A 23,281-nucleotide genomic window follows, 5' to 3' on the forward strand; every position below is an offset into this window, starting at 1 on the left:
TTTAAAAAAAGCTGAATTGCCCAGAATTATAATTGTACAACGTTTTTTTAAACGATGTTGCCTTTTCAAAAATTGATCGTTCCTATGCGGCATGCAAGACGGTTACTTTGAACCAAGTGCTAATTGACTATGTCCGCATTAGTTCAAGTTCTACATTAACCGATGCCGCCATAAAGACGTTGGCCTCATTTTAACATTGATTGATGAATAACGTTTCAGCTTATTGGCTATTGTCATCGAAGAAAATTGATTCATTTTTAATAGACGTCCATTTTTTTGTACTTAAGACTAAGTGGAGTTGCTAGATACAATTTTAGTTTAATAAATTTTTCTTGCTGTAGATATTATATTGAGTTTTTAGATTAAATTTGAAAGTAAAATTAATAAGTCTTTTTATTAGTTATTCAAATATAAAGATACGTAGGTTTATTAATAGTATTAAAATAAAACCAAGCTTGTTTTTTTATTGCTCTCTTTTTTGGCTCACTTCGTAGAAGGGTTACGTTTCTTTATATTACATGATCCAAATATTTTTTCTTCACACGAAAGAAAGAGAACGTCTTTTTGTCTTTTTTGTCTACTAAATAAACAATATTTAAGGACTACCAACCCACATGAAAGTAACTATACAAATAATACTGTCATTGACTTTAATCCTAAGTCGCTTTTGTTTGCTTACGATCTCCTACTTACTACGTAGTAACCTCTTGACACCACTCAACTCACTCTTAATCTTTCCTTTCTCGCAACAAACTCTCAAGTGTTCCACTTCCTTTGTTTCCTAATTATATTATAATTAAAAGGCCGTAAACTTTTTCGTGAACAGGTAAATGCATTTCCAGCGTTCGGTCTATGAGGATTCTTTCGCCCTCCCAGAAAAGGTACATACAAGTTTCTTGAGGTTACCTACAGTTTGACTGCTTTACCCGTCCATGGCAGTGGGCTTCTGGTAATCCTTCTGGTAAACCCACAAAGGATTAGAAAATTTGTAAAAAACAGGTATCTACTTAAACACAAACTCCTGGAAATGACGTTTTGTGTCAACGCTTACAATTATCTAATAATCTTTAACAGTGGATTTTAATGCCTACAATGTTACAACGTACGGTGTATCATGACGATACATGCTGTCTCGGGCGCGTCAGATAGCTTGTATGCTTTTCTATAGCAACATTGGTATTTGGCCAAAGGCGTGAAATTATACGGAGCCTTTCCGAATCGTTTAGGACTTAGTTACTAAGTATCAAACTGCGTACGAAAAAACAAAAGACCTAATGCGTATCTTATCGGTTGGAACAAAAATAATGGCGACGGCATAGCAACACAGTTCAACGATCGCTGTCTGAACTTCATTGTAGATTTTACATTATCTGCGAAACGAATAAGTTTTTGCTAACATTTAAAATCTATTGTTTTCGCCATGAATAGGAAATTCCGAACATCGTTTTTCACAAAAGTGGTTAAAGTATTTTTTTTCATGTATGAGAATACCGTATGTAAAAAATATATACTGTAGGGAATAACTTATCATTATAATTCCGTTTTAGTGAGTTTAGAACGACTATATTGATAGTTACATTTATAGTAAAATCTAATACATAAAATTCTCGTATCACACCGTATACCTACGTAATTGAAATCGTCCTAAACGGCTCGACCGATTCTCATGAAAGATGTATGCATCTTGAGTAGGTCTGAGAATTGGACAACAACAAAATTCTATTCTCTAGTACTCATTTGTAGGACAAAACAAAACAAAAACAGTTTTCTTTGACAGCTAGTCTAATATATAAAGATATTGTAGGTACGTTGTAGACAGATTTTAACATTTTTGGTTATCTTCTTATCGACGTATTACAACAGAAAATAGCTCAAATCATACAAGAAATTAATTAAAGTTCCTATCCTTTGTTGATAAATAAAAAAATATTGAAAAAGCGTAAAATACACTGTTATTTTCTCTTTACAACATTAATAGATGTTAGTATTTATGTAAACGTTCATTACACGAACTAATTAGCTCAGTGTATTTAGATTCAGGGACACTTTCAATATTAGCTAATGCACAACACGACGCATAATTTTATAAATAACTTCTGTCACTAAAACACTCTATCTTTTCTACATCTAGTCTCTAACATTTATTTACGTCAAATGACCATTGAAAATCAAATGAGATTTTATTCAAGAATTTTACTTATTCTTCTGAATTACAACTTCCTATATAATAAAACAATTACGAACAATCATAACAATCACTTAATTTTAGAATAAACAATGATTGAGTATAATAAAGAGTGGTTGAGAATGTATCTAGTTATTAGTTACTAGCTGTTGCCCGCGACTTCGTCCTCGTGGTTAGAAGATATAACTTATAATTTATATCTGTCCTGTTTTTTCCACACTTTCTATTGTATCTTTGCTTCTATTAGTCGCAGCGTGATGGTATATAGCCTAAAACCTTCCTCGATGAATGGTTTATTGAACGCAAAAATATTTTTTCAATTTGAACCAGTAGTTCCTGACATTAGGGCATTCAAACAAACAAACAAACTCTTCAGCTTTATATATTAGTATAGATATGTCTTGTCTTACGAGCGTAGGTTTCCTTGGATTGCCGCCAAAATGAGAGTCCCCTTGACAATTCAATAATTATAGTTTTCGGCGCATGAAATATGTGTGACTTTTTATAGCTTCTCTAGACCACGTAAGATAGGTGATAATGATTTGTTGAAATCTGTGAAAGTAGTTCGGTTTGGGTATGTACCTATAGTTCTAGAAGTAAGACTGTTGTCATTGTAAGAGTAAGGCACATACATGGCGTAGATAATAATATATTAAATATATAATGATACATTTTCTGTCGCGCTCTGTCTATGCTATACATGGCTCGGGGACAGAAAAATGTTCAGATGAATAGTTAATGTTCAAAAGTTACTTAATATATTAAGCCCTGTGCTTTTAGTACAAGTAAAAATTGTAAACAAATTTAAAACGTCTGAATTTTTCAAACGCTACATTATGTTTTCAAGATCATTACATTATTAATATAACACTCAAATATTATCGGAAAAAATCGCTGCCAAAAGGCGACCTTGTGATTTTTGGTATGATTTTTCTATAATCTTATCGATACTTGAGAAATATATTATCTGTGACTCGTTCAAATAGAATGAGTGCGTTAACCGTTTTACAGAAAAAATAACCGTGACTAATTAAACATTTTTGAGTTGATCATACTCAAAAATGTTAGAATAGAATTTTATTGAAAATTCCGAATATGAACATTCGTGAATCTATACTAATAAGTATATAAAGCTGAAGAGTTTGTTTGTTTGGTTGAACGCGCTAATCTCATCAAGTACTGGTCCAATTCAGGTTTTGTGTTGAATAGACCATTCATCGAGGAAGGTTATAGGCTATATACCATCCCGCTGCGACTAATAGGAGCGAAGATACAATGGAAAATGTGAAAAAAATATAGGGCAGGTATAAATCATAACTTATATTATCTTCTAACCACGCGGACGAAGTTGCGGGCAACAGCTAGTAAAAATAAATTTATTAATGTGTGAATACTTAAAGTTGAAAGTAATCACTTTTTCTAAAACACTTATAAATAAATTTTTAAAGCATGCATGTACGAAGAGAAAAAAAAGAGTGCACGATTCGGCTATGATTTTTGAATAATTAATTCAGAAATTATCGACAAAACATCCCAAATTTGCATATATTATTGCATCGATTAAAAGACGTATTTTTTTAATTAATCAATAGTCTAGCAGAGATAAAAATATTATAACGCCAACTGACTTTAGCGATAAATAAAATTCTCTTGATAAACGTATTGCTCATAATACACTGTCTATAACATTTCCTGTATGTGAAATGATAAGGCCATGACAGCAGATACTCAAAGTATGCAGTACATAACAAATTAAAAACATACTACCAAAAAAAGAGGTTGTTTAACGTTTATTAAAATGACACAATACAGCCATTATTGTGTTACGATCATAATAAACTCGCGTCTGAACCCCGTAACTTTATATTCATCTAATTTGCCATCATAGCATAAAAGCGAAACAATTCGATTAACCGACTTATCGAGAATCGAGTAATAATATCGATATATCATCTGGAACAATGTATAACAAATTGATAGCTGTTATCCTGTCTTTGTTATTTTCGAGTAGGAAGACCTGGCTAAGTTGCATCTGTACAAGTTGATCGATCACAGGTTAAGCTGCACTTTCTTTCGACGGTCGGTCCGTTAACGGGCGATCTTCTTTCATAACAAGTTCCTCCGTATTTCGGAAGGCGCTTCGCCATTTTTATTCATGATCGTCTTATAAGTTCGGTAAATATCGTAACATTTTAGATAATTCCAGATGGACTTTGTTTTTTATTAACTACGTTATTCAAAGCAAAATCAACATAAAAAATATATAACAAACATAAGCAAACGTCAAACATTACAATCCCATACATTATTTATTAATGACAGAAAACTGTCCTTAGTTCTCTAGGCATGCAGTTTGCATTGCTTTATATTCTCATAAAGGTAACCTACATCGCTTTATTCAAATATGTCAAGTCACGACTAGTAACGAGCCTACCGTCCGATTTTATCGATAATACAGCGTGTAACAGATCACGCGAGACGCTCATCAACTATTGTAATCATGGAATGTAGAGTAGGGGGAAGTGCCTTTGTACTGCTGAAGCAGGAACTAGTTTCACCAAACTTACATAGGCAGGTGAGCAAATACTATTCACTTTAAATAATAAGTAAGACCTATTTGAAACGAGGTAATGAAAATTGTAATCATGAGATTTAATCATGATTCAGTTCGGTTTTAAATACGACCCAGTAAACTTTTTCCACGTGTTTGGCTGACGATAAAGCGCAAGTGAATCACACAGCATATAAAATAAGTCTGGGCGCCAATTCTGCTATTTACAATGGCCGATGAATGAATGAAAATTGGCTTCAAATTATAATTTTCGTATTCACTTAAGAATTTTTTTACACAACAATTCGAAGTTCAGTACGGGACGATACACTCAAGGTCAATACAATTAACTTCCAATTATTTTTTTGGCAAAAGGCTTAACGGAATAGGGATAATTTCAAATTTAATCCAATGGCCATTAATTCATCGGCCATTGTAAATAGCAGAATTGGGGCCCTGATCGTCACCTCACAATATACGCATGGACTGAGTGCCTCTTCCATCTTCTCTAAGTTTCATTATTGAAATGGTTTATGCATATAACAAACGTGAAAATGACTATACAATGAATTTACGACCACTATCGTTGTATCGTTTAGATAGTTTTGAAACCTTGAGATTTTATCACAAATAGTTCGATTATTGCTATAAATAGGTATAATAATTTCAGAAGCAATCCATCGGCTAGTTTTTATAATGATTTAACTTAGTTTGAAATGTCAAATGTTAGCCAGCCTTCTATCTATATGTTTGGTAACTTGCAAAATAATAATACAACGGATTATTCGATATAACCCTGGTTGTCCATCATTAAAGTAGAAACTAGCATCACGACAGCTAAGCTAAATCCAAGTTCATATTTAGGAGCAAAGCAATGCATTCATGATTGTTACCCAATGTAATTGCTCTAAAGAAATGCGGTTCAGAAAATTATTTTCTTAGATATCGCTTTCACATGGATTTCCAAGACCTTGTATCAAATGTGAATAAAATTAATATTCGTTCATTATCAACGATGAAAAAAAAGTTAGATTGGGCTTCATAATGAAAAATCAGTACTGCTGGTAGTGAGTGCATAATATCAAGTATTATGCCTTTTAGTTTTGGTACCTAGATTGTTAAGTATTACACAACATTTTCCTAAACAATATTATATTTAAGACTTCCCAGAACGCTTGGTATAGATTATTAACATTTCCTCTAATACAATATTCATCGGTACGTTTGTTTGTAACACAATATCTTCGGATTGCAATCTGGAACCTATTTGCTATAGAATGCCGAGTCCATACAAAACGGGGGTACGGTCAAATGGATTCAAGGCAAACCAATTTCCCCGGCACGAAGGTGGATAATCTTTTAAAAATTAAATTGCTTATTCCAAAGGCTTTTTGGATGTTTTTTTTACAAGATTACGATTTTGTTTTCTTTTGTGTTGCTCTTGCAGTATTATAAGACTGAAAATAGATTGTTTGTTTTTGTATAAAAGTAGGCAGTTTCGTTTTAAATTTGTGTATTTTGACACGATCGTTATGAGACTGCAAAAAGCTGATGTCGTAGTTAGAAATACTTAGAAAAATAGAATTGTTATCATTTTTAGGGATTCGTCCACGAAAGGTTAATATTGAATCCTTTTACTGATTCACCCCCGTTTATAGATTTGTTACTAGGCTGTATTATTATCATACAGACAGTCAAAGTTTTCTCAGATAATGTACTTTTATTGCCGTTATAACAAAAATAAAGAACGAGTGACAAATATATTTTAGCGATTGTACCCACAATAATTTTATTTTCACAACCGATTTGTATCTACGGAACCGCATTATCTTGAATCCAACTCGTACTTGACCGTTCGTAAAGTGTGTGAATAATACAATATCATCATTTGTAAATTGAAAATATAATATGATGAATATTTTATCAATATGCGTGTTGTGTATAAGTGTGTTGTACTTCAATATTTGGGCATACGTCAGTCGACATTTTGCAGGCATCGCCACTCAATCAGTCTGCAAATTAAAAATAATAAATAATACCAAATTATGGTATCAAACAGCTGCGCAAACGCCGCCGCTTCTCAAGTAAGTGTAGGGGGATATAGCAGAGCCTTAAACGGTCTTATTCAAAACTAGCTGTCCCATCAAACATATCTTTGCGATACAAATGAGTCAAAAAAAATGAGGATATGAAAAACAGATATTGTCCGATTCTCAGACTTGGACAATACGCATGCAAAATTTCATGAGCTGTTTCAGAGTTTAATTACCTACGTACACCGTAACACGAGAATTTTGCAATTCAGAGATATGTAATTAATAAAAAGGTGTTATTTCGCTACTAAAATTAATTTAAAAGCCATTTTAATGACTAAAGCCAGTTATATCCACTTTACACTTAAGTTAATGATGTTATACTCGACTAACATGTTGTCGATGGAACCGGTAGCTCTATCGATTTACACTAACTGTATCGATATTAAACGGGATGCTTTTAAATATGTATTTAAACGGGATAGTTGACTGGGAATTGATGAGCAGTCGGGACTTGTCGGGAATGTATGAAATATTGTAGATATTTTATACGTAGTAGTTTTGTTTGCGTTTTTTTCTAATTTCTCTTTTATAAATGGTATGGTGATCCTACAGCTTTCCTCGATCAATTACCTGAGCAATAAATACAAAATATTTTTTTTGGTAACAAAGTTAGTGTGCAAATTATAATACCTAATAGTAAATAAAATAAAATTTATTGAACAAAAAGTTACACAGTTTTACATTATAAATGCTTAATTATAAATACAACAGTCTTATGAAAACTCTGCTCGCATAACTAGATTGAAAACCTGTATCTTAGGAGTCAGAGTCCCTTCAGTCGCAATTCTTCAATTATTTAATCTGAATTATGAACACCATCTTAAAGTAAGCAATTCATAATTTATGGTTCTCCAAAACATTGGCGCTCCCAGTCCTGTTATGCTTTTAAGTGAAGTTTTTTGCCGTGCACGAAACACTGAGTCATTCTGCAATGTTAATGATTTGCAACATTAGTATTTGTATCGATGGACAATGGTATGGTTTTTATCGTAGAGCCTTCGACTAATTATGTGTGTAATTAAAGTATGGGTCAATGCGATTTTGAAAACACAAGATGTTTTTTTAACGAGTCCTGCTCTAACGAATTTAATCCTTGTGACGGGGGTATTTTACAAATACTCAAGATTTCATGCACAAAGGCCAAATTATTTCAATACTAGCTGTTGCCCGCAAGACCCCCCGCCAAAAATAATCCCATGGTAACATAAAATCTGGCATATAATACTACCCTATAACTATCCTGTGATAATCGTGGTTATAAACTATCTGTGTACCAAGTTTCGCTTAAATCCGTTCAATAGTTTTGGCGGAAAAGTGTAACATACATACATACATCAATGCATACAAACTTTCGCATTAATAATGTTAGTACCTAGCATAGTTTGTCGATTGATCGTGGTGTGCGAGATTGTTCAAACCTGGACAACATAGAATGAAATCTACATATTACTAGGTTATCTATGCATTGGGATCATTAAAAATTCAACACATTATTTCTATACGATATATCTTAACGATAAGATAATTTGTAATTATTTATCATAGCATTTATACATAAAACATTAGTTCCATTAGCGACTCCGTCACCGCCGCGACAACTTAATTTAGGAACTCTCACACAAAATAAGTCGGGAGGTCAAAAGTGAGTAGTCAATATGAAGTCGTTTAATTATAATAATGATTCACCAAAAGTTATTAAAAATACAGATGTTTATACGTTATCTTATCTTTTATCTGTATTTGTCACAATATTATACAACCGGATAAACCAAATTTATGTGAGTAACTGATAAAAAATGTATGGATTGGATGGATTTCAATTTTTTGCACTCAGACTGGAAAATTCCATAAGGAAATACCAAGTGCGATGGTTACCCATCTAAATCTAGTCTGGAGTTCAAGTAGATTTACCTTATCGATCTATTCACTAACCTTTGCAGCTTTGCTTAAACATAAAATAATAAAACCTTCTCGCCTTCTACCATATTGGGAAATGCGAAGCAGTCAGTGAAAAAAGCTGATCAACAGGAATTTTTTGTAAATTAATTTCTAAATTGTAAGCGTATAGTAAGTTTTGTGGACAACCAAACAATCAAAGCCTTTTGGAAATTTCAAGACAAAACTATGACTAACTATGACCATAAAAAACTAACTAGTATTACTAATCATATTTGGTAATACGTAAACAAAACTTGAAAGATCTTGGAAGAGGCCAACAGGACCGGCCGAAGTACAAGTGTCAGGTACTTGTCGCAATGTTTAACTTGTGGTCTGTCGAAGCCAAGTCGTGTTAACACATTAGACTATATTAGTACTTTATCTATTGCCAGTATCAGTTTAAAGTCAATGCCATTTTGGAGGTAAATATACTGTTGGTTAATTCTGGTAAATACGAATTTATCTATATCGATTCGTTGTACTGATTTTTGGTGACTGTTTAATGTTTGATATCGAATTATCAGGTGATATCGTTGTATTGGCGAGTTCCTAACACCTTTGGTTTCGCTTTAAACCATCACTAAAAGTTCCGTAGAGGGTTTTGTTCAAATAGGCTTAATAATAGAAAAAATGGAAAACAAATTGGTCATACACCACATTTTATTACGTTTACTGGATTTTTATTTGTTGTTATAGTGACAATAGAAATACAGTGTGAAAGTTTGTCTTGCTATAAATGTTCATGATATACAGCATCGGGACAAACAGACGGAATGGCTAAGGAGCCTCAGGAACAGTTCCGGTTTTTCCTGTAAACTACTTTTTTGTAACCAAACAAAACTTTAACAGCGTTTACATATATATAAACGGTTAGCCTTGAAGATCAATACACATATAACTTTAATATTTTATCTTTAAAAAACAAACTCTTATGTACTCATATATTACAATATACGTTGTCTACAAGAAGGCTAGTCCAAAGAATACTTATGGACCATTACCGAGAATGACTCCCAGTTGCCATTGTTAGTTATTCAACGAAATCATAGAAATCAAAGCAAATAGCTGTAATCTATTTACCCCTTTGTCACGCCATACCGTGACATTGTTACGTGCCACCATTATTACGAATATCTATTCAATTATCAACATCCGTGCAGTGATTATCTAAATTTAGATTTGTAACAGTTTTATGATACCTGGTCTATTATGTTGCGAGGTTCGTATGGCAATGTCGGCCTGGATACGCTAATTTGGGAATGTAATTATGTGATTATAATAATATTATTGTAAATGGCATTTATACTGGGATTACTGCGGATAGGTATTTGACCTTCTGGCCTTTGGTGTGTGATGAATTTTTGAAGCATTGAAATACACCGAACTAATGCGGTCAGGTTTAGTCAGTAAGAGATTGACTTTGCCCAATTCCTACCCCAAAGCGGTAGGTATAAAAAAGTTTCCTCCAATGAACGAAAAAAGTGGGAAGTGGGAACTTAAAACAGGTCTATTATATTTAGATAGTAACTTTTGAGAGTTCATCACGCAACACCGCTCAGCTCATGATTAAGGACTCCGGTTGGCTTCGAAACTAGTCGGGCAGTCCCGATAAATACGCGTAAGAAAACCGTATTAAATAGGACTAGCGTAGGTTAAAAAGCAAGACGTTGCTCTACATAATGTAGAGCGCTATCTCTCTCATATAATCCCAACAGCACACTTTATGTATTGGAGACGTACCTCCTACTATTGTAATCTGGTTATAAGGATATGTACCGTCTTCTAAAGCGTTGTAACCTTCGGGGACATGCAACAATCACCGTGACCGACACACAAGTGTTACTCAGTTATCAACATCCGATTGTGATAGTGACAAACTATTTTTAGTTGTGTACCAGTTTTGTTTGGCTCGCCTCTATCGGTGCATAACGTATTATACATTGTGTGATGCGTTCTTTGAATACAAACTATAATAAAGGGTGATCTGTAAATAGCTACTGAAATTAGATAACAGCTTGCGTGTAGTTCACACTTCAATAGAGACGCTTCTCTCATTCTCTATTTCTCAGGTAGATACGGAGGTAATGTTAATGTATTTTTTTTAAATAATAAAATTTATTGATTAAATCTTATTCATTTAAACTTAAAATAGAATATGGTCTCTAACCCAAATCGTTTGAAATCATATAAGACGGTAAAACTACTGACGTCCATACACATCCATAAAAAAGTCCTATTATAAGGAAATATTAAAGAAGACTCACCTTAAACAAACATGTTGTAACTATAAGCAAACAAATTAGAAATAACTTCCTTAGGTGTACTTTATCTTGTTTTTGACATGTACTCGATATGTTAATCGATTTAACTCGATTACAATAATCGATTCTAACGTTGCGTGCGAGTTGATACATTCGTTATTTGTTTTCTATTTTTTGCCTGATATTGCGGTTCGTTTAACTCTTTACATTTCCCGACACTTGTTTTAGTGGACACGCTAAATGCTAGTTTATTATAAGCGTAAGCATTTTGCAATAACAAAGAAAGGTTGCTAAATATACCGACCTCAATGCTGGTGACACGATTGGCACAATAGTTTAGTGTGTAAATAAATTTAGGTATAGGTCAAACTATGTGTACTAGAAACATTTCTTTCAATTGCTAAACAGTTTCATTTTTTTCACGTGGCAAAATGTATCTAGAAGAATAAATGTCTGAGACCATTTTGCTGCTGCAACATAAAAATCGGCCTGCTATTTTTTCCAATCGCTCTTTTTGATAATTTAACTATTATTAACTAAAACTTGAGTAACACAAAATTCCGAAAGAGTTGTTCTAAACTAAGTTATCTGCCTACTCCTTATTTCCACCTATCATCAATACTCGATTCAAATTTCATTAATACCATAATAACACTAAAAATATCTTCTCCAGGTATTGTTATCTGTCTTCATTGACGGACAAATGCAGTAAACCAAGTCGTCGGTACACTTGAAAAATCCAATATGGTGGTCGGTCGCAGAAACGTGAGTGTGATGCGTCTGGGGCGCTGCGTGGCATTCCTCGCCGCTGCCGCCATCCTGCTACCCTTCACAATACTCCTCATGGTGGCAGACCAGCAGTACAACCTCACATACAGCTCCAAAAGAGTTTTTTACCAAGAGGTAAGATCATTTCCAGCTATTGTTCCAAAGACAACGTTTCTTGCTGCAATCATTGATATCACAGAAATCTAACCCCTGTATCCAAGATTATCCATGAATGTCATTTATACAAGTGACGTTTTATATCGTCAATTTGTCTCTACATTTCCTTTGAAAAACAAAAAGACAACATGGCAACTGAAAACGAAACTTCGAACACTGTTTTTCTTAATATAGCTCATGTCTTGTCATGTAACCCTTCAGTTATGGCATTAGTTCGATATATTGCTTACTGGTTCTATATTCAACCAAATTATAATAAAATACCAATTACTTATGATTAATGATTCAACAAAGAGACGTTGTCTTTGGACGATTAACTGCGACATATCCACTTAAAAACTAACAATACAATCAAGTTTTTCCTTAGCGTGTGGGCAATAGCAAGTGTATTTAATACAGCAAAGAAAAAACAGCCTGAAAATGTTCAATTTTAGTCACCACAGTGAAGTGTCACAAACGCTTTTAACTGACATGTAACGACGAAAATTCAATTCATCGCGAAGCACACTTAATATTAATCAATCAAAACCGAAAGTTTTAAGTGAGTTTGGAAGCTCGTTCACGTCTAACAGACATTAACTTAAAGTTGATAAATCTTGAGCGTTAAATGCCATTGTTGGTTTAAAGTTTCCCTTTATAATTGAATCGAGTCAAGACGAAAACGATACATTTCAAAAGTTTTGCCGATAAGACATATTGGACAGTAATTACTGTAAGTATAAATCACATGACAAATGAAAGTGCAATTTATAATAATCGACATTTAAAAAGTCGAGAGAAAACAAACGAAGTCCGATCTCGACATTGACCCGAAAACGCAGTTCCGTACGAAAGTGAATTCAGGTCAAATTTCTTCTTTTGCAGAGAGACTTCTATAAAATTAATGGAACATATTACGCGCCCGCATTCACGATAACGACACCTACTATGTTAAGGACACAGGTAACGGAAATGTCGCATACACAAGCCGAGCTAAATGCCCAGGCGACAGGCACACAGCGGGCCGTCCCGTACTAAGCTACGTTTTTGGGACGAAACTGTACAATGCTTTAATTTTCCCTAAAAAACATAATCGAATCAATATGATGATAGAAAAGTGGAATGTAAACTATATTTTTTGAATGTTAAGGTTTATTTTTGATTAAAGAGTTGTAGAGCATAGTACAATATCCTCCCTTAAACGTTTCGATGTTTCGAGCTGTGTGCCGAAGCCAACACTGCACCCCACGCTTTACTAACGACTAAGGAAACATGCAAAGGTCTAAAGACGGCTGTGCACGACAAACAAACAAACATACTCATCCCTGTTGATGGGAGAGCCACAAGTCCACAACGCACTCGTAGACGTGTTTGTGACGTTACTAAATGGTTCTGTATCTGTGTTAAGGTATTTTGAACTTTATTACAGCTAGCATAAGGTGTCATTGTATGTTAGTTAAGCGTGCATGAGATGAGTATGAGAATCCGTTCCGTCATTCATACGTTTTCAGATTTGAGAGAAAATCGATAGGAACATTCACAACAAAGCATCGTGTAAAGAGGTTTTATAGGTTAAGATGTTTGTGTCTTACCTAGTAACATAGTAAAGAGGATTCGCTAAGCTTGTTCACAGACACGCGAGCTTTCAACCACTCGCCGCTATTCCCACACAATCCATCAACAATCGATGGTACAACCATAAAACTATTTTTATCGATTGTTTTTATCGATTGTATCGGTAAATCGATTCAAATCGAACATTTTAATTTAATGCATACCGATGTTTTGGTAAGTTTAAATTTGGAAACGTGTTTTATTTGTGTTTAAAAATAAATTGTTTGTGATGTTCATCGTTGTCTACGTTTGGTGTGGTTTGGTATAATAATGTAATGCCAGAGCTACTCACACATACATAACTATGTGTTATACGGCTTTCGTAAAATTTATTTAGGTACACACCTTAACATATTTATTGGATATCCAGCGACTAGTGACTTTTGACAGAGGAAACTAAAAAATACTTCAGCAAATACTCTTTAGTTGCGTATAAATTGTAAGGGTGGTATTTGTGGTTAGGCAAATACTACAACGAAATGAATTCAGTGTATATCCGAGAGCACTCAATCCGAGGACAGACCTTAAACATGGGAACAAATAAAAGATCAACGTATTTAAATCTTTTTTTGAAACGCAATGAAATGAAATCATTTATTCTGCAAATAGAATATTTTATCACTTTTACACGTCTTTTTTAAAAACGCTGGAGTTGACATTTCTTATCTGACTACCCTGAGAAGAAAAGTCGAAACAAATTCAGTTTGTAACTCAAAAGTAAGCAAAACTTTGCCTACAAACTAGCCTTGTCAATGAAGCCCCCCGGTCGTTCACTACATACTAAGCGTTTGAACTCAGTAACTTAGTCACCATGCATACTCCGTAACTCGTTGTGTTCAAGTTATGTGATAATTAGATAACTGTATGCTACTGAGACGTCTAAACCAACAACAAAAACGTCTACATTATAGCAATTAGTGCCTTTATTATTATTGAGGTTGACTTTCATTAGGTATTTAAGTATTTATTTATACTTAATTATAGAATTGTTCAGGATAGACCTGCAAATTGACAATTTTCCTGTCTTGTGAATCACATTATATGAACATTTCTATTGTTCAACTATTGTGTCTACTGGCGGGACAGCAAGGTGGTTTATATTCGAAAATTAATTATTAAATTTGACTGATATATTCTATTTTTAGTGACAAAATTAAGTCATCTGTTACATTTTAATCATTTAAATTTCTCAAGTTTATTATGAGTACATATTATGATCTGCGGCTCGAAGCGAAAGTGATAAATGCGCTATAAAAAAAATCTTGTTAAAAACCTCAAGTAGTGTTTTTATGTAAATCACGTGACTAACAATAACTTTATTTGAACATCGTGGTATAATTAAATTATGCGCTAGTGCAGTTTAGTTAGTTATGTAAATAAAGCTTATCGCCTTTATGAAAGGAGTTATTCAGTTAAAAAAGATGGAAATACTGTATATTAACTTGTATACGTAAATTGTATAGGAGCCCAGGCCTGTGCACATTTCTCCGAGCGGTAAAACTGATCGAATCGCTCAAATGTTTTAAACACAAGTGTCAAAGTCACGTGACTAATCAAAAAAGCAAGTCATTCTCATACATTCATCACTTTCATACTGTTTCTATGCTTGACAATTCTAATATAATGTAAAATTGCGTGAATAATTTGAATTTCGAACAACATGTGACAATAACCGAAAAACTTAATTTATTTCAAGTAACAGTTCCAAATTAGTTCTATATAAACATTTTTCACATACCAACCAGGGTTCGGTGTCAAAATATAAAAGAAAACATTTGTATGCAAGGCGCGTCCTTGGCCCAGTGCTGTAACGGTTCATTGCCTAAGACAATGACAATGACTCTTTGGGCATATATTGCAACGCTGTTAAAAAAACTGTGATGCTCTCAATATTTATTTATCAAAGTGTTCTTACTTTATTTAGAGGTTGAGAATTAATTTAACAAATATTACTTGAGGCCTTCATTTAATTTTATATAATAAAAATAAAAATAAAAACTTAAAACAATGGTCTATCAATCGATCTTAGTTCGTTTGGAAATTAACGAGTAAAATTTCAATAAAATACGTCAAATAATCGAACTCTTTCTTAATGCAGTTCCAATTCGCAAAACAAACAGCACTAAAACACCTTTATCAATAAAAAAGTAATGTGATTTGCATAAGGTGACATACAGCCAACATCCAAACAGTCCGTATAGCAGCTAAGTTAACAATTATTCATTAGTCGCGTGCTCAAGAGGCGGTGTTTACACGAACACTCGCTGTGATGATGGCTCTCAAGTGTGCTGTGTGCATAAAGTCGAGAAACTGTCTGTTATTTTTGTAGAACACCTAAGAACTTGGTTTAGTTTAGTAACCTGAAAGAAAGAGAAAATTGAGGCTTTTTTTTTAGTGTAGTATGATATGAGAATTGGAAAATTGAATTGTTATGTGTTTGAGAATTAGTAAAATTAGGTTTCAGTATGTCTGGAGGACAGAGGCCTGTTATAAGGGAAAGACATAGGCATAGACCATTCACAGAGGTAATTATTAATATTGTGCTTCTAATGTTAAAAAAAAACTATTTAAAATACTATTTTTCTATCTAAAAATACTATTTTTTTTAATAAACAATAAAGTTCAGTGCCTTATTTTTGCACCAAAATTACAACAAAGAAAAATCAATTCCAAAACTTATCTTCGTTCGAAACATTTCGAATTTGAATTTCAATTTGATTCCTTGTTTAAAAATTCTAATTCTTTTCGAAACGCTCGTTTTCGCCGGCGGCTCTGACTGATAGTCCCACGATTTATAATCGTGACTGTATTTCGCGGTAGAACGTGGTTCCTCAATTTACTGCTTTTTTACTAACATAATGTAGTTTTCCAAGAAATAAAGCGATGTGAGTCAGAAACTCATCCCGACGGCGTTTTATTAATGCAAACTTTAAACAGGTTTCATTGCGAACATATTGGATAGTAATTTGAACAAAAACATGGTGGAATTTCTCCGATCTGCTTTTGTTATGGACTCACGTATTAAGCTCTTCAAAATTGTGACTCGACTTTCCTCGTATAAGCATACTAAAACACAAAGTCTTTCTATCATAATTTTGGATAGAATTTGAAAGTTTTGACCACCATCCCTGGATGTAAGTCCGCTGGCCTGGTAAAAACAAGACGACACACTATACCATGACGAGCGGTCTCTCTCCCACAACGAAAATTCTTTCCATTAAATATGACAGTAATTAACAAGACCTAGTTCCAAAGCAAAAAAAAATGTCGACCTAAAAAGAGAAGTTTAGACTTGTTTAGTTAAAGTAACATTTATTACAATGGCGTTAAACATAAATGCTTTAACTAAGCAGGTAACCTTGAAAACCGTAACCTTTACCTATCTGGACGTCGCATAATTATCAAGTAAATAATTAAAGAACATCGATCGGCGTAACCGAGGATAAAGTACTTATTGCAATTTGCCGTCGTTAGTTGCAACTAAGTTAGGATAATGACAATTCATACCTAATAAATAGAGTTTATTTTTTTGATAATTTGATTTCATTTTCTCTCACAATCAAATCAAACAAACATGGAAGTAACATTTCTCCGATCGCTGAAGCAGATTGTATCGGTCAAAATGTGTTGAACTGACAAGTCAAAGACTTGACTTTGACATTCCGAACAAGAATGTTATTTGCTTAAATTTAAAGTATTGAACTGTATTTGTAAAACCGTTTTAGCCCCCTGCGACAATAACATTCATACGTAATACTTTTCTCAGGAACAAACAAATATTAATATTCAAACTAATGTCATTCGTCTTCTTTAATACACATTCTTTGTATTTCAACATAGCAAGCAGGCACACAAACAAAATTCCTACATTTAATACCATGTTAAGACGTGATAACCCCACGAGTGACGGCTTGTCTGCTTAAGATTGCAATGTCACGTCCGAATACATACTTAAACTACCGCAAGGATTAGTAGCATACGTTTAAAAACTACATACATTATTTTTCTACCCATGGAGAATGTTAAATGGCCTTAATATAACCGTCTATTTAGTATAAACTTCTATAGAATGTACTAGACTTTAGAGGGCTTTTCTTTCTAAAATTAGAATTCTGGCGTAAACTTTTGCATATTGCTTAGAAAAGAAAAGAAAGTAATGGGGAAACCAGTGAAGGAATTTAAGAGAAATAAAAGAAAAAATTTAAATCTTCTAAATTTAAAATTTCATATAAGGAGGTGTGATGTTTGGTCAAGTTCAGTCCAATGTGCAGTGGCTCGTTAATGAATTAGCTTAAAAGAACACAAAGACGGCTAAAAAGAGGTTTGATGTAAGAAAAAAGGTTTCCAGACCATTAGGCACGTGTTTACCCACTTATAAATAAATTATCGAGTCCTTTATGAACGACACAACCCTCTGTAGACCCGCTGTCAATCAGCCAACCACTGGACAATGTGGTCATTGACCTCACTGGTAGCCATTATTACAAAATTATACCTGTAAGTAGAGTCAGCAACAGAAGTTTGGTTTACACAATCAGATTAAAAAAAAAACGACCAGTATTTGTGACATGACGTTTAATACCTTTTTATACTATAATTTAGTTGTCAAACCTCCTTGTTACGTAATAAATGTAATAATATAATACGAGGTATTTGCATTTGATTGTTTCGTTGTTTTGAAAATCTGATTGCTGCCCTCTTGCGCTGCTGACGGCACTTAACGAAAAATTATTTCCAAAATTCATTTTGTACGATAACCACATATTACAGAAATTTAGCAACGTTTTGTTTATTTCCTTTTAACCAGACAGTTGTTGTATAGCGGTTGAACACGCAATGTGGGCTAGGTCGGTCATTTGGCTGTTATTTATCATATACGGTGACTTGACAGAAACGTTGCTAATACTTAGTTATACCACAACATAGCGACTTTACTTCGGTTTTATACAATACGTATATAGGTAGGTATGAATCATAGTTGGTACGCTTACGTAAAGCGTCGCTCGTTGCAAGGCAGTTAAGGTACCCATGGTTCTACCCATTAAAAGGTGTGGAATCCACGCTCCCACCTCTTGGCATCCCAAAAACCTTACCAAAATAATGTAATATAGTTAAACATTGTTACCGTTAACTTGCTTTTTTTTAATATTCTATTTTCAAGTAGCTAAGACAATAGATGTGGTACGAGTACATGCCGCTACTCACTAGACATGACACAGACTATTTGAACAAGCAGTTTTGGTTGACACCCTACTTAGTCAATAAAATGCTAGTTATATTTACAAGACTATGATAAATTCATTAGCATGTGTTGATTTTAGAAAGCAAACATAGTCCTTTATTATTAAGAGGTCACTCGAATCGTACAAATATATTGAAGTAACGAGTTAATACTCGAAAAGGGATATAATTATCATACTGTTGAAAATTATCTTTTCGTGACTACGCTTATGTGATGTATTTTATGTAGGTTTAGTAAGCTTCATAGCTACTAGCTATGAAGATGTTCATATGATATGCATCTTCTCCGTCTTTTTAATTTGATTCATCATCATCATCAACCCATATTCGTCTACTGCTGGACATAGGCCTCCCCAATTGCACGCCATCGCATATATTTGATTACTGTTCTGCATCTATTAATTATAGCGTAATAGTATAATCCTTTAGACATCCTTAATAAATGGGCTATGTAACTCTGTATTTTTTTCTAAATCGGATCAGTGCTTCCTGAGATAAGCGCGTTCATACATATTTACAAACAAACAAATTCTTAGGCTCTATATATTATAGTCATAGCAAAGAGTATTAAAATACTAGTATAAGTAAGATACCAAACATTGTTCGTTTACTTTCATTCGCAACACAGTAAAAAGTTAAAAACACTGTTAATATATTACGGTATTTCAATTGGACTTGTATCCTCGTCACGCAATTACTTAAGTCTTGCGTGTTCAATTTATTAATGCGCTTTATTTATATTATATACAGGTCCCGAAATACCTGAATACTTATCCTACTAATGTAATATAGAGTTTGTGAGGATGTAATATGTATTCTAAGTTACCTACAACGTGAGACTTTGTAATAATATGTATGTTTGTAACTCTTTACCACTCAAATGGCTTGACAGATTTTGATGAAATTTAGTGCGGTGTTAGCTAAAGCCAAAATAAAATAAAAAATGTAAATTAAATATTTTTTTCAAGCAGGCAGTTATAAAAAGGAAATTTGTGATTCAGGAGCACGGTTCCTTAATTTGATTCCTATCGAAATGAATTGTCAATAACTATGTGTCATTATCTATACAAGAACAGCGTAAAAGAACTGGATCCTCACACCCTGGATCAAACACTGGATAATTTTCACCCAACTGCATCAGGAAGAGAGTATTTTTTGTAGCTTTAATCGAAATCTATTAAAGCCGTGGGAAAAGGCTAATAGTAAATAATGACATATTATGTATTCTAATTCCGTATATTATACCTTTTTATCAAAAATTATCCATACAGTAGATAACATTAGACGTAGAGCAAGATAAGAAAATAATGACATTAAAATTCGCAAGACAAGATAAAGAGTTTATCTCTCTAGTTAAATTAAGAAGAAGGAGTTTTGTTTATTTGGTTTTTGCATTAAAATAATTACTAGAATATTTAGTAGGTATGAGTCCATTTTTTTAGTTCTACCTTTTTTGGAAATTCGATTCTGAGTCACGAAATATAAAATGTGTACAAAAAAGCCCTAAAGACTTTTGCTTAGAGTTAAAGAATCGTATTTTATAAGTAATTTAATAAAATTTATAGTTTTAAAAATACCAATTTTCATTAAGTCTTTTAGCATTAACTATATCATATACCAGTGGTTCCCAAACTTATTTTGTCTACTGCCCACTTTGAGAATAAATATTTTTTTAGCGCCCCCATTTTTTCACCTGTTTAAAAACCACTATAACTTGAAGTTAAGTTAATTAATTATTGGGACCTATATAATATGCATATTAACGGAGAATTCTAAACGAAACTTTTATTATAACCCGCAACTTGAAACCTGACCGCAGTTGGTAACATACAATCACAACGTCCCCATTTTCTTTCTGGGTCTCTTACCGCCCCGCATGAGACCTGCAGCGCCCACAAGGGGGCGTTATCGCCCACTTTGGGAAAGACTGTCATATACAAACAGTATGTTTCATATTAAATCAATAAAATAATGATAAAGTTACTAATTTTTATAGTAACCATCATGAAGATGATTCATTACTAAATGATGTAATGGTTTAATCACGCGTATTTATCGGTTTTGCCCGAATAGTTTCAAACCCATATCCGTAGTCCTTAATTATGAGATGAAGCGGCAGCGGGATCGCGTAAAAAGTTGCATCATTAACTAATAAAGAAACAAAACATAATGCGCATTTAAAAACCCATTAAAATAAAGATATTATAAAACAATAATACTATAATAATTATGGTAATGCTCTCAGATCTAGGCGAGGACACACACTTGTTTAAGATAAACCCTCATTTATCGTACAAAGCCCACTCTACTATAGAGTCACGATATCGTGACAATTTCCTTTACCAAGAAGCCTACTACCACGTCTTAAAGTAGGATTGATGAAGGTGCGGAAGCGAGATGCTGCTATAGTCTGTGTAGCGCTTTCTTACGCTATGAGAACAGTTTAATTTATTAGGTCGTAGTAGACCGTAGTCAAATTTGTTCGCGTTACGTGTTAAGATTTATGTATCAACTTGATTCTCTGAATAATACTGAAAGTTTTTTATTTATTACTAGCTGTAACGACGACTAAAAAAAATAGAATAAGAAAAAGAATATATAAGTAGACTAAAGAACTCCTTATTACGTCAAGTACCTACTGACTAATAAAAGTCCCATCAAAATCAGCCCACGTATTGCAGACATCAGCCGGGATAAAAAGACAAAAATAAAAAGTTTATATTTTCAATGATGTGCATAAAGTAAAAAAAAACCAGTTAATTCAATATTACAAACAGACACTCCGACACTCAGAATTTGATGTATACCTATGTTAAGATTGGCTTTTATGAATTCCATGTAAACCTTAATAACTCTATGCAGATGTCTTTCCTTTTAAAAGTATCCTTATGTTTCGCATTAAAATTATTTTACGAGGCAGTAATTACACACTAATGACTTTATAACAGTAAAAAACTTTATCATCTCTTTCAGTATTAGTTGCTAAGAGACAACTTTAAATACTTTTAATTGGCGACAAAACTTGTAAATGTGCGGGAACAATAATTAGATGAGTGTGTTTTTAATTATTTTGGACTCTACATTTTATTTCTTGACAAACATGTATTTTTGCTATGCAAAGTTCTTGAAAAAAACTGTTAAATTAGTTGAGTTTTAAAATATCGTAACTAAATTCTAGTTACTAGGGGTGATGGCATTTAGTTTTTTTCGAAATCCATCATGAAGTTTTTATTCTTTTTCTCAAAACAGACGCGTGACGTCACTTCTGTGTACATATTTTACAAAAGTCACACACAAACTCCCCCTAAACTTTATCTCTGACATTTTTTTATTAGTCAGTTAAAACCAAAAATGATGTCATTCGTTTTGATTATCTGAGATACCAAAAAAAGATTTTAGTTTTATACCCAGTCATCATCAAAGATGTCAAAATTAAGCTCTTATTTTTATGTCAATACTTGGACACTACCTATAATGTAATTTATTCTAAGTACCTTTAAAGGCCCTTAACGTATAGGATACGTTTGGTAAACAACAATACTTGTAATTCCTGCCTCTCGTCGCCATTAGGTACAAATTAAACGCAGGAACGTGACTCGCGCGGTGCGATGCCGTGCTACACATTTATCTTGTGACTGGTACACCTCGACTGCTAAGCGACTGCTTCGAGTAGCGCACGATTTACACTTTAACTGACTCAGTGAGAATGGTTATCGAGAAAGAAAATTTGTCTAACCGTCTGTCTGTTCCGTTAGAAATGATTATAGAAAAAATAGCCTACAATTATTTTGTTTAAATTTGCTACGTATTGTTTATACATTAACAAAATATATATATGTATTGTTTACACCAGAAAAACTTGAGTGTGTGTTATGGGACCAAATAACAGCTATTTCACGTTAAATTAAAAGGGAATCCATAAAATAGCTTCATACGACCAATAAACAAATGTAAAAAAGATACAGGCGTATTGAGAACCTCATAATTTTTGAGGTGGATTAAAAAGTTTTCAAACTATACACAATTTTAAACCACTACAGTGCATTAACTATTTGTTTAAACATATTATAATATATCAAAGAAAAACCAACTAAAGTCGTAACTTACATTTATCCATAGTCTGAATTTCAAGTTGACAGTTCAACGAATCGAAGAGACAACTGTCAAATGATGCACATGACAATGTAATTTCCGTAGTGACAGCTTTGGAAAGGCGAGGAAGGGGTAAGAAAGGGGTGGGGAAATACGAAGAAAGGGGAAAGTGTAGTTCCAGACAGTTTGAAATGTTAATATCTTTGTGAGCTACACAGTTCATACATTTTATGAAGTAAAACGGGTTTGGAATCTTTATGTAGTTTTATGAGAACTGAGATCGCGATATTTAGAAACAAATGAATATTTATTCTTCGAATAACTCTGGGCGATGGATTGATTTTGTTTAAGGTATATAGTTTATCAGGCTCTTAAGTTT

At 33.3% G+C, this 23,281-nt stretch overlaps 1 protein-coding gene across 3 annotated transcripts in view; it reads left to right on the forward strand.

The window, feature by feature from the left end:
• Positions 1–23,281, forward strand: part of LOC113504485 (carbohydrate sulfotransferase 11) — a 62,868-nt gene that overhangs the window by 9,695 nt on the left and 29,892 nt on the right. Inside the window, exons 1-3 of one of the 3 annotated variants that reach the window (XM_026886806.1) lie at positions 8,309–8,474; positions 11,705–11,934; positions 12,841–12,918. In XM_026886806.1, the coding sequence (XP_026742607.1) occupies positions 11,776–11,934; positions 12,841–12,918 (237 nt within the window). In that variant the 5' untranslated portion in view covers positions 8,309–8,474; positions 11,705–11,775. Of the gene's footprint in view, positions 1–8,308; positions 8,475–11,704; positions 11,935–12,840; positions 12,919–23,281 lie in introns of those variants that run through there. The other 2 variants (XM_026886795.1, XM_026886815.1) reach the window with 2 other exon arrangements.

The sequence above is a fragment of the Trichoplusia ni genome, chromosome 2 (genome assembly GCF_003590095.1).
Source record: "Trichoplusia ni isolate ovarian cell line Hi5 chromosome 2, tn1, whole genome shotgun sequence".
Lineage (NCBI taxonomy): Eukaryota > Metazoa > Arthropoda > Insecta > Lepidoptera > Noctuidae > Trichoplusia > Trichoplusia ni.